This window comes from Numida meleagris, chromosome 2, assembly GCF_002078875.1.
Source record: "Numida meleagris isolate 19003 breed g44 Domestic line chromosome 2, NumMel1.0, whole genome shotgun sequence".
NCBI classification, from domain to species: domain Eukaryota; kingdom Metazoa; phylum Chordata; class Aves; order Galliformes; family Numididae; genus Numida; species Numida meleagris.
The window spans coordinates 95,575,886-95,588,733 of NC_034410.1; the positions used below are offsets into that span (position 1 = coordinate 95,575,886).

Genomic DNA, 12,848 nt, shown 5'->3' on the forward strand with positions numbered 1-12,848 from the left:
GTGCCCTCTCAATTTGTTCTTTTTCTTCAGGTTTTTTTTGTGTATTCTAAAAAAAAAAACCAACCCAAAAATTAAAACAAAACAAAAAAAACCGGCATGTATTTTGATGCAAGCATACTCACCGTTAAAAGAATTAAAGCAAACATTGCAAGGAGTGCAAATATGTGGTTTAAAAAGCTCCCGTGAGTGTGGAATGGAGCTCAAAGTGTGTCTGTTGCTTAAATTAGAGGATCTGCTTTAAGTAGGGAAATCTCTGCTTTGCTCACTCCAAACTGATGTTCAATTCAGGAGCTGTAGGAAATACTACTTTCTGATTCTGATTGTGATAGGCCTGTTTTCCAGTATGTCCCTGAATAAAATCAGGCGTATCAAAATTTCTCAAAATTAAGACTTGATAACAGAGTATTGATGTATTTGGTTAATACACGATCGTAGATTTGCTCAGGAGAAGCTTTCATTAATAATTTTTTTTTCCCTGTGAAAACAGCTTAGAAATCTTGAGCTGTTTGTTTCTATCAGTTACATAAGAAATTATGTGAAGAAATTAATTGTTAGTTTGAGTTTTGTGACTCACAGTTTTTTAATTGTCATTATTTTTTGTTATTTTTTTCTCCATACCTATGACACTTTCAATTCTTTCACTTCCTTCTTTACAGATGGAAAAAAAGGATCCATTTTCTGTAGATATTAAGAAGGTATTACTGGATATGAGAAAATACCGAATGGGACTTATTCAGACACCTGATCAACTAAGATTTTCATATATGGCTGTAATAGAAGGAGCAAAATTTATAATGGGAGATTCAACTATACAGGTAATTATTTTAGCTCTGTGTGTTTAAGCATAAACAATAGACTGCTAACAGTAGTTGAAAATGAGCGTTGAGCTACTTTAAAATCATCAATTTTGTGAGTTTTAAATAAACTACCTTTTTCAGTAGATGCCTTGAAGGTATTAAAGGTTTCTCATCAGCCCTTTCTGGCTGCTGAACTCTTAATCCTATGTAATTGTCTTCTCTGAGATGAAATGCAAAAATAACCTGTCTGTACTAATTTTAAAAAGATTAAGTCAGTATCTTCAGTACTGAAAAGCAGAAGTAACACTCGGTGTCACTTTGAAAAGATAACAAACATCTCTGCTGGATTTAATTCTTGCCCTACATTTTCCTAGCAGTAATAATAGCCCGATGCTAAAGATGAGCTTTATTAGTAAAACTGCATTTTTTCCATATCCTTTAAATTTTATGTTACAGTTAGCAGAATCTAACTGAATATAGCGAGGTTCAGAGACCACCAAATCTCACTGCTCTATCAGCGTGATTGCAAGAATTATGGTAGCAACAGCTATTTTAAATGTCTGGGTGGGGAAGGGAGGGCCAGGAGGAGAGGTTGCGTAACAGACTTAGTTCTGCTTTCATATGCTAGGGCTTTTTTATTCAGTTGATTCATTAAAATTAATGAAGCAGATGGGCTAAAACATACATCTCTTCTTCTGCGGTTCTGGTAGTTGTCAGATTCTTCTTCAAGAATTTTTTTCTCGACTCGCTATGCATATAAATAAATGATTTTACACAGCTATGTACCAACACGTAGGGAGTTTGCTGCTAATCTGAACAGCTGCACTGAGCGCCCAGAATACTGCATGATTCATCCAAACACACGCAGCCTCCTACCTTTCTGGAGCTTTCTTTCTGGGAGCATGAGGGTGTTCTCTTTTTGTAATTTTTCTGCTTTGTTGATTAAAAAGCTGTGCTTCAAGTTGTGCAGCTCTGACTCCCACATCTATGCAGAAATCTTGCAATATAGATAGATAGAAGGAAGAATTGTCAACTCAGAATACTGCTCATCAAGTTCAAGTATGTTGTTTCTGCATCTGAGAGTATATCTGAGGCATATTTCTGCTGGTTGCTTGGGTTTTGTTTTCTCTGTTGATTGTTCAGGTCACCTTTCCTAAGTCATTGTTTTCTGTAATGTAGTTAGTTGTCTGGATGCTCTTCTCTTTCTGCATCATGGTCATGTGCAGAAAATCAATACCTGTTTGACCCAAGCCTGCAGTACATACAGGGGTGTTTCTCCTTTCAAGGTCAGCTGCGTCATGTTTTCACCCACAGAGATCTGTTGTACTGTCCAGAGTGTGAGAGCTGCTGGAGTGAGCATGTAGTTGTGGCAGGTTTCTCTCACGTAGTGCTACCGAAATGTTCGTCTCTGACTTCTCCATGGATTTTAGTAAACTGTGCAAGCAAGCACAGCACATGCTTGGCTGCAGCTGCACTATTTATTTCAGGGTAGGAGAATGCTCTTCCCTTCACTTAGCACATGTGGGGCTTCCACCCAGGACTCTCAGGAGGGGATCAGTGCTCACCTCATTTGCCCTGGAGCCCTACAGAGATGTGTGGCTGGTGTGCTGATACCATGGTTTCGTAGCTAAAGCACTGACTTGCTTCTTGATTGTACTGCAGCACTATGTGCTATAAATGAGGGGGAACAAGACTCAAGTTTTTGTTTCTATAAAATACCTTCTTAATGAAGTTAAATTGTTTCAATGATGCAGCAGAATAATTTGTCACTTTTTCAGGAAAAAAAAAAACTGTTGAAGTGAGTGGTCTCTGGAAAACGAATTTGTGGCTTTGAAAGGACAAAGAAGGTTGAATTGCTTAGGTCATCTCATAGAGGTGTTTTGCCGACATGGAACACAACAACTTCGTACTGATGTTTGTGAATCCCCAAAACTGGAGCTGTTGTTCAGCTGACAGGATCAGATGTTCATCTTAACATTTCCATTGCCCAGACACATTCTTTATTGTCTCCATTTGTTCCAAGAGGCGATACGGGCCCTAAAGCTTAGCTACCTTTCACAAACATTTTGGTTATAATTTTGAGGGTGATTGTATGACAGTGATGGAAATTTCATCACTTGTTTGTTCCAGACGTCATTTCACAAGATGCAGTGCAGTACCTCAGTTCCAGAGATGCATTTTTGTTTTTTTTATAAAGTTGCAGGTGCTGTCATCTAATTGGAAACTTTAACACCACAGTCCTTGCTGCTTGTTTGCTCAAAGATGTACACTTCTCTTTTTTTGCAGCCCTGATGTTCAAATAGTCTTGTCATGGAGATTTAAACTTAAAATTATATTTTGGACTAGGCATTGGAGCCAACTTATTGCAGTTACAGTAGAATGAGTGGTGGGAAATTCCTTTTGTGTGATAAAATTAGTAAGCTTGTCTCTGATTTCAGTTCTTCCTGTGTGCTTGTTACCCCAGATAGAGTATTCGTCTTAGCCAGCAAATATCTTATTGACACAGCTATGTCTTGTGAAAAGACTTTTTCTCTGGCAGTGAATCCGCACTGTGGATTTTCTTGAATTGTTAGTGGCTGTTTCTTTATAAAGCAAAACAAAACCTCTGCAGTGGAGGAATTAGTTTATTGCTAAAGCTGATTCAGTGGTTGGAAAATCAGCATAGTGAGGTACTCTTCGTAGCTTCATTTATGAATAGCTATGGTTTTGACATCAGTTTTTGAGGGTTTTTTTTTTTTAGGTTAGTCTTGAATTCATTCCACAGATGACAGTCTGGCACTTGTTTTGCGAAGAGTCAATTTACAGTTCATCTTTCTAATCACAGATATCTAAAAGCGACTTTTCTTTTTTCCCCAAGGTATTCAATGTCCTTATTGGCTGCATGAGAAAATGACTGGTTAGTTTTTGGCAGCAGTTCTTTTCCTTCCTTTTATCTTCTGTTACTTGCAGGTTTTCTTACGCATAAACTTTTTCTCATGCAAGAAAGCCTTCATTAGTACAGCACTACCCATTAGAACAAATACCTAGCATACCAATTTTATTTTTATTTTCATTTATTTTTTCCTCCCATCTTGTTTCAGATTACTTCTCCAAGCAGGGTGAATTTCTGTCTTACGATATCGTGGATCTGTAGGCTAATGGGACTTAAAATAGATGAACTAACAGATTGCAACTTTGGCATCAGTAACCCTAGTTGTTTTTAGATAGTTCTCACACATAAGAACCTATTGTGTTTTGGAGCCAGGAAAGCTAACAGCACAGAGAGATACAGAGAAAGAGAGTGAGATGACAAGAAGTCGCTGAACAGTGCAGGACTATACAAGACAAGCTTATTCCTCATTTTGGAGCTGTTGTAAGTAGTATAAACCAACATCTTCACAGTATCGTGATCCAGGAGAAATATAAGAAGAGATCATTGAAGGATATGGAGGAGGTAGTTAGCCAGAGATCCAGGACAGGCAACAGGGGCCCTGGAAAAAGGCTGAAGAGATGGTGAATGGTAGAGCTACAGCATGTCTAATTCAGTATAGAGACCTTGCTTTGAGCTTCCTGCTTAACTCCTTACCGAGAGCTTTCAGGACAGGCTGGGAAGAAGCCCTAAATCACTCTTATAACAACAGCCTCCAGGTAGAGAATGTTCAGTTGTAGAGCAGGAAGGTACATGACGCTAGGAGTACATCAGCTATAGTGAGGGCTGTGGTGTGGAGCTGCCTGCGAGCATTGTGTCAGGTACTTTTGTTTACTGTAAATGGAGCTTCTCAGATTCATGTCTCTGGTTTGAGTGAACCTAGCAAGAGGTTTTTGAGATGAGTAAAACTGGTAGAAGGGAAATGATCTAATTAGAAAGTGGTGCTGTACTTGTGCCTTTTTGCTATTGGTATCATATCAGTTGCAGAATATGTGTTTTAAAAAAAAAAAAATCTCCAAAGCTGTTATACTAAAATACAAACAATGTAAAAGGAAGATATTTGAGCTCCTTCTAGGATTTCAGTGTTTTCTGGTGCTAGCATTGCATCTAAGAAGGGCAGTCTCATACCTAGATTTCGGCAAGTCTTAGGAAACTTCAAAATCTCTTCCTTGTTGTCTGCCTAGGAGTCTCTGACAGCCTTTCTTCATTCATTTTTTTTCCCATCAGTAGTAGAAGGACGCTTCAATACTATTCTCATTTTCAGTGTAGTTTTACTATGCTAAGCCTGCCTTTCCCTGTTCCCTTCCTTAGCTTCCCCATCTCGTTTGAAAAAACAAGTTTCCTTGAGCCTTTTGAAGGCTGTAGGAATTAATTTGGGTGGTCACTTATCTAATGAGAGCAGTCTCATCTCTGAGATGTGTGATCTTCTCTAAAAACAAAGGAAAGTATTTATCATCAATCCTTACAAAGTACTGCTGAACTAAAGACAATCTGTGCAGTTCATGCAGCAAAACCTGATCTTCTGATCTTTAATGTGAATATTCCTAAGAGCTTTGTGCTTATCTGTCATGTAAAAGTAAGAAATTACCATCACTGGAGTCTTTGATAAAATTTGTGTTAATTGGTTACAGCCATCATACCGGTCTGTGTTGGTAGGAATGGCTGTAAATTTTGATCTGTCTGGGAATTGTTTATGCTAGCTCGTTAATTTTTCTCATCAGAACACACACCTTCACCACAGTGTTCTTGTGTCTGGTTTTTGCTCTGTTGCTGAAGTGTCGTGTAATTAGCAAAGTTAGTATTTGTCATAGTTGTGCTATTACACTATCCCTGACAGTAAATTTAGAGAGAATGTGTACTAGGTGGCAGAAGTTGATTTGTGAACTGCAATAACTGGGGAAAAATGTGTTAGCGAGATCCTGGTATTTCAACAGCATTAAGTGTTTCTACTAATGTTATCCAGCCCCAGTCAGCTGACCTGTTGTTGGAGAACATCTTTATCTGACCTTGTTCATTTGTCTAGCAATTTTTATTTTTATTTTTTTTATTTTTTTAATCTCAAAGTTCCTTTAATCCACATCTGTGGCTATTCTGTGGGAGGGCATCTTAGACAAAGAGTACCTTCAGTGTTAGGAGAATGTTTGAAACACATTCTTCTTGTTTGCAGAAACGGTGGAAGGAGCTCTCTAAGGAGGACCAGGCGCCAAGTAGTGAGCAGTCTCCTCCACACCCAGCCAAAATAACCACCGAGAAGTACAATGGGAACAGCGTAGGCCTGGAGAGTAAAGATCAAATGGAGAAAATAAATACTGGTCTGTCCTCTAAAGTTCAAGATGGCACAGATGGAAACGTTGAAAGGTACGTAAAATGAAGGAATTGAGACAGAGATGCTCTTGAGGGGTTGAGTTACTGTGTGCTTTTCTGATCATAAATCTTGAAGATCTTTCTTCAGCAGAGGGAAAGGACAAGGTGGTATTTGAGTCTTACTTCTTTTTATCTTCAGATATTTCTTTTGATAAAGCTTCATTGTGTAAAGGTCAAGAGAGAAAAGCAGACGTCTCTACTTTAGCTTTAGATGCCCCTAAACCTCAAGCTTGAAATAATTTTCCTATAGTCTGTGAATTCCCTTGTACAATGTGAATTAGGTCCTAAAAATGCCCGACATCATTTGATACACAGTTTAGACACTATAACAACTTTCCTAAAATACATGGTACTTTAGGAGCACAAAGGTTCGTATCACCTACAGTTTCTAATTTGGTGGTTGAAATTGCATGGTGGAAGCCATGTGTTACCTTCCATTCATGTTATATGTTCACAGATTTCTATGGTCTAGCTGTGGTATGTGAATTTGTCTTTCTGTATCAAGTTAACCTGAGTCGTGAGTACAAACGCCTCAGCTCCTGGATTTATTCGAGTTGAGGTTGCTGTGTGCTGCTGTATTGGGAATTGAGTTGCTTTGGGCACCGTGTCCCCGGGGTCTGCCCCTGTTGCTGTGGGGCCAGAGACCAAGGCTGGATTGTGCGGAGCTGCATGAGTGTGAGCTCTGCTACAGAGGCAGACATTAGATACTGCAAGTGCTCTCGTCTCATACCCTACGCTGCGCATAGCTGCAGTCTCCATGCAAAACATCTCAGCCAGCAAGTGGGGCACTCATGAGAGTAAAAGGCAAATAATTCAGCTAATTCTATTCCCTGTTGAACGCTTATGCCAGCACTATTGCCGTCTTCACATACGTCGTTTGCTAACTTCAGGGGGCTTCACTTACCTTAAACTACCTACGTGAAGATTGTTAAAACAGAATGTACAGTTGAAGAGTTACCTTTTTCTTTTTTTTTCCTTTTTTTTTCTTTAAGTGCTGTTCGAAAACGACTGCGAGAGGATAGGAAAGCTAACACAGCACAGAAGCTACAGCAGATGAAGCAGAAGCTAAATGAGACTGAAAGAAAAAGAAAAAGGTGGTTATATTGGAAACCTATTCTCACTAAGATTGGGTTTGGTACACTGATTTTAGTTGGCGCTTATTCTTGCTGGAAAATGTATTTTCAAGAACATTCCTTGTAAGTAACAGTAAGTCTGTGTGCTCCGGCAGCTGATTTTGCTGCAAGTTAATGACCAGGGGTGTGACTCTAAGCAGTAAACTCCTTACACCTGGAATGGGTACAGACCATTACATACAATAGAGGAGTGATGTAAACTTGATAATCTGTCAACATCTCAGGACTTTCCACTGCAGGTACTCAAATGAACTGCTACCCCCCAACAGAGCTGTTATTTTTTGTTTATATAAGCAGGTACAAACGTGCTGCAACTTCCAAAAATGGTCTGCCGGATCTAGAGCAAACCCTGAACCACAGAGTTGTAGCTACTGAAGGCTGTTTGGATTTAAATTTACATGCCTGACATAAGCAATAAACAGTGTTGTACCATTACGTTATTAATACCAAGAAGTTATCCTTAAATGTGTGTAATGTGTAATGTACCGGTGACACGAGCATAAACATTTTATATTCTTATGACCTAGGATAAATATATTTTATAATTGCATATTTAATCTTTTTGTAGTTCACTGTACTTTTAAAAGCTCAGTTTGTACAAATTTCTGACCAAAAAAAAATTTGATTTAGAAACTACGTGTAATTTGTGCATGAAAATAATAGTGCAACCATACCCCGCATTTTGACTCTCAGATTTACGATGTGAGCAGCTAGGGGTCTGATGAAGCACTTAGCAATTTCTACTCTGTTACTTTGCATTCCTTATTTATTTTTTGTAGCTTTTGTTATTTAAGTAAGGCTTGAAAATTTGAATTTTTTTAAGGCTTTGGAGAACTTAGCCCCCACTGAAAAGCATACTGTTCAACCGATCAATGTATTCAGACTTCAGCTACTGTTTGAAGGCCAGCTTTGTTAAAGTTCTGACATTCCATTAAATGTGAAACGTAATGTTCTGTGTGTCTATAGATTAATTGCTATAAAGAATAAAATCCATTTATCAGTAATATACGTAGAAAGCACCTCAAAGGAAACTAGTTTGTCTTCCCAGTGTGGCTTTGATAGAAAACAAATGCTGGTAGTATTCCTTGTAGCCAGTATTTTCAGTTGTTAGCCACTTTCAGAATTTCAGGAAGTGCAGAATTGCTTTTCAGGTTGCATATCGCCTTGTTTGAGAGGCGTGATAGTAAAACACTCCATGATGGGATATTTTGGGAATACCTATCCTATAGGCACTTTAGTATTGAGTACTCCCTTTCCATTGCTTGGATGATAACAACACTTGCTAGGCAGTAACCGAACACAAATCACTTGCTGTCCTTTAAGTTCTCTTGAAATACGGAGCTTATACGTGGTGTATTAGGTTGAAACTTATTAATTTGTAGTATCGGACTGCACTTTGAAGCCTGGATGTATTTATTCAAGTGTTGACTTGTTGGATGACTTCAGAGAAGTCGTGTTGACTTTCTCCATTGTCCTGGCTTGACTGTTCTCTGCTGGGTGTGGGATCCTGGGATTCCTTATTGAGGTTTTTTTTGTTGTTCTTTCCTAAAGCACTTTTTGGATTGATTGCTGAAAAATACTGAGAGAGCTAGATGATTTGCTCCTCATTCAAAGGAAGTGACAGGTTTCCAGCACGTTTGAGCTCAGCAGTAACGTGCCAGGCATGGGGCCCAAACAGGCTGACGTAAATACGCAAAGCTCAGTTGTGTGTACTGTTTGAAACTCATTTCACAATAGTTAATATTATTTTGGACTACACTGTTTATATAGTAAACAAATGCTAAAGTGTCCAGATAAGGAAGAGAAAACAAGTGTCCTTCCTTGGAACACGCAGTTCTGTATTTGGGAAATGGTGTGTCAGTAAAACAAAGCTAATTTGTCCTGTGGCATTGCTGACCCGCTGTACAGCTATAATAGCAGAGCGGCGTGCCAGTGGCTGTGACGCAGTACGGGCAGGCAGCTTATGTATTTTAAGACATTCATAATTTTGACAACTGCAATAACTTAGCCGACAAGTTGGATGGAAGACCCTTTTCTTTTTCCTTTAATTAGGAAGATTGAGGATTTTTGAAGTATCAGCTGCAACTGATACACCATGTAAATTTATGTGCCTTATAAAATATATTTTGGCTTTAGAAAACCACGTGGAATGTATTGTTATAAAGAAATATTCCAGATTTTACTCAAAATACTTAAAAGCAGCTTAGGAAAAAGTGCAGTCAGAAACTTCAGTGAAAACATCATCGTTTTCCACCTTTGTGTTCGCGTTAGATGAGTTTTGTCTGGTCTGCCAGCATCCTCCAGATGCTGAGCTCTGCTTGAGTCTTGTCAGGTTTTCACTTCAGAGTTTCCCTGATTGCAGCTTCTATGTTTTGGCTTTTTGTTGTGTAGCTGCTGAGGAGGCCCTCTTTGCTGGGAGGGAGCCGTGGGCTGGGGCAGCAGGGAGCCACTTTCTGTCATCTCGCGTTACCTTCTCGATGCAGTAGAGTAAAGGAAGCATCTTCAAGTGGTGATAGGTGGAAATTTGGCTGCATCCTTGTAAGTGTCTTCAAGGTCTGAGTGCCCTTAAATTGAGTTATGAACCAGGACAAGTCTTGGAAAAACAATTTGAGCAGTGAGTTTTCTGTGAGAACGCAGGAGCGGGAGGGAAATGAACATTAGCTCTCTTAGAATATCCCAGGTGTCAGTTTGGATAAAACTCATCTTTCTGGCCCCTCAGCATCAGATTTGAGCTTGGGACAAAACCCTTCAGCAGAACTTGTGGAGGCCTGAAAATTTCTGGCTGCAAACGGAGCCCTTGTGATATTTAGTTCTTTGGTAAGATTAGAATGTAGAGCAGTTGTGTACAAGTTGGATGTTAAATAAGAATAAATGTGGGCCGCAATGAAGGCCTGTCGACCCCAGGGACCTTTGTTTTAGGAAAAGCTTAGAGTGAAAGTGAGGGAAATGCCTTCTGCCACCCTGCTCTCCTGATCTCTGGCAAGCTGTTGGCTGTTCCTGCAGCACTTCAGAAGTGTTTTTGCACTTTGATTTGAAGTGTTACTGCGCTGGGCTTTTCCCTGGTTTGGAAATACGTCGGTCAAAATGTTTGAGGCGTACTGGATGTTAGAATTTGATAAAGCAGTGTTTGACTCAGATGAAAGCTGTATACAAACCATGTGCGTTTTTATGAAAATACCACTAACAAATGTTTGGACTTCAGTTGCAAGTGGTTTGGAATTAGTCATTAAGTCTTCTGGTTGGTGATATTCTTCATGCAGGGACGGTCCACTTAGTGTCACGGTACAGTTGTATCTCTTGAAATAAATTAATTAAATTGAATTCATTGCAAAACAGAATTCTGGAAAAATTAGAGATTTATGAAAGTAAGATACTGCAAGTGGAACCCAGGTAACTTTGCTAGGTCTTGACTGAAATGGTTTACTTGCATCAATTGATATTCCACTGAGTAGAGAAGTAGTATAAATGTGTATTGGATTGTGCTGGCCACGAGCAGCCTGGTGAGCTTTAAGTTCAATGAATGTTCACTCAATTACTTAGCTTGCTGTTGGCGTTATGCTTTAACCTGACACACTTGATGACCGCACAAGAGACTAAATTAGTGACAAAAGAGGAAGTCTTCCGCGTGGCCGAGTGGCTTAAGTCACAGGATGGAGTTGGCAAAGTTGCCATAACACACGATAGTCTTCCTGGGTTCTTAACCCTGACATCCCAAAGGTTTAGGTCAGTCTTTCATTTCTATGTATGGAAAATAAAAAGTGTTCAACATCGTACTTCTGTCTGAGTCGTTATTTAAATTGGATGAGCACTCGGGATAACTTTTTGTATTTTAACTGAACAGAAGAAACCTGCTCTGTGCATCCGCATAGTGCTTGCAGAATGTAGAAGCGTTTTGCTTGTAGCACGCTGGGTATTTAGTACCGCGGGCTCTGTGCATTCCTTGGAGTGTAGCCTTTGTTCCTGAGGGCAACACGCCTCACATACTGAGGAAGACATTCCAACAAGCAGGCTTTGCCTAAAAACTTACTTCTGTGCCAGGATTGGCCTACAAAGCCACGAGAGGCGGCAGGTCTGCTGAGCGGCAGCCTTCTGTAGTCCCCCTCAGGTCAAAGAAGATTTCTGCAGCGCTTGTGGCTAAGTGCATGCGTAAGCGGCTTGCTGGGCTGACCGCTACTTGGAGCTCTCCAGCGAGCTGTGCCGTACGCGGTAATGTGGGAATACCTTCCGAAAGCGCAGCAGCTTCCCAAGGGTGCTTGCCGCAGGCGAACAGTGATCGGTAGCCACTTCAGTGTATGCATGAGCAGCTGTTTGTGTTCCGTAGCGAGTTGCCGACCCGTTGTCTGTTCTGATTTCTCTGTCCTTGCACTGTGTACTGAATCGGTGACTTTCTTTTGCGTTGTATGTCGTAGGCCGAGACTGACTGACACCTAAGCCTCCAAGACTTGTGAATATTCTGCAGCTATAAACTGCAAATTATTGACATGCAAAGCGAGACATGAACCCCTCTTCGGGAACAAAAGTGAGGTCTGTTAAGTACCAAGAGGACCTCAGTTATCTGTTTACAGCGTAAACCGCATCCAGGGGACGAAGAACACCACCAGCATGCTACTTTGCAAAACAAAACGACTTACTGTCTTGTGTTTTTATAATGCCTGTATTAATGTAGAAAGATGTAAAAGAAATAAATTAGGAAATATTTTGTTTTGTACTGCCATTCTTATTGTATTTTTATACGATTTTGGCAGCATTAAATATTTTTTTAAATTGACAACGTGCTGTTGTGTGCGAATTATGTTAGGAAGCCACGGTTAAAAGCTGCTTTGGAGCTAGAAGAGACGTTTCACCTCACAGTGTTTCCTGATACCCTGTCTTAACTGGAACGTTGCAACATATTCTCGCTAGAATGGGCTTTGTGCAAATACTTTGATGAATGCTAAGTATCGTAGTCTCTGCTGGGAGGAACTCTTGCACGTTTCTTTTGTAATACACCACTAAGAACATTATTTTATTAACCTGCCCGGTTGATTTGGTAATCCTGATGTTTGCTACCGCACACACACAGAATGTTTGGAGCGACTTTGGGAATGTGCCCTGTTGTTCTGCCTTCAGGGAAGGGGGAGTCTCGCTGCCCACCTCTACCTGCAGTGAATGGGCTGAGGGCCGGCTGCCCAGGTGGAGCCTTTCATTAAAGGGTTTTGTATTGTGCCATTAGCGTGTGTTATGTGTACTATTTCGCTTCACATCTCCCATTTATCGGTGTTCTGAGGAGCTGCAGTGGGAAGGGGTGAACTAGGATGGTCTGAAGTTGGTTTAATGGACTCAGCGCTGTTTTCAGCCCTGTGCCTTCTGTTATGGGAGCTAAGCTAAATTCTGCGCTCGTGGGAACTCTGGTAGTTTCAGATAAACCATAATTCCCTGAAAAGCTGTATTTTGTGAATGTCTAGACTACTGCATGGTGGGGTTTTATATGTAACTTGCACTTCACGTATTTCTGTAACAGGATTTTTGTATAAACCCTTAAGTCCCTGAAAGCAGTGAAAAGAAAACTACTTGGAAGGTGTGGGAATGCGGGATAGTATTTTGGCTAAAATACACAGCCTGAAGTCCTGACTTGGGTTTGAAGCTGACTGGTGAAAGCACGTTTAT

General features: G+C 40.2%; 1 protein-coding gene and 1 long non-coding RNA gene across 4 annotated transcripts in view; one reads left to right on the forward strand and one right to left on the reverse strand.

Annotated features, from left to right (window-relative positions):
• Window positions 1-11,970, forward strand: part of PTPN2 (protein tyrosine phosphatase, non-receptor type 2) — a 31,919-nt gene extending 19,949 nt beyond the window's left edge. For 2 of the 3 annotated variants that reach the window (XM_021385756.1, XM_021385759.1), the window contains exons 7-9: window positions 657-815; window positions 5,873-6,063; window positions 7,062-10,975. In XM_021385756.1, the coding sequence (XP_021241431.1) occupies window positions 657-815; window positions 5,873-6,063; window positions 7,062-7,269 (558 nt within the window). In that variant the 3' untranslated portion in view covers window positions 7,270-10,975. Of the gene's footprint in view, window positions 1-656; window positions 816-5,872; window positions 6,064-7,061; window positions 10,976-11,611 lie in introns of those variants that run through there. The other variant, XM_021385758.1, reaches the window with a different exon arrangement.
• LOC110393192 lies at window positions 1,407-5,961 on the reverse strand. The gene is made up of 2 exons (XR_002434875.1): window positions 5,827-5,961; window positions 1,407-3,674 (listed from the first exon to the last, which is right to left on the reverse strand). It is a non-coding gene; the product is annotated as an uncharacterized LOC110393192 (long non-coding RNA).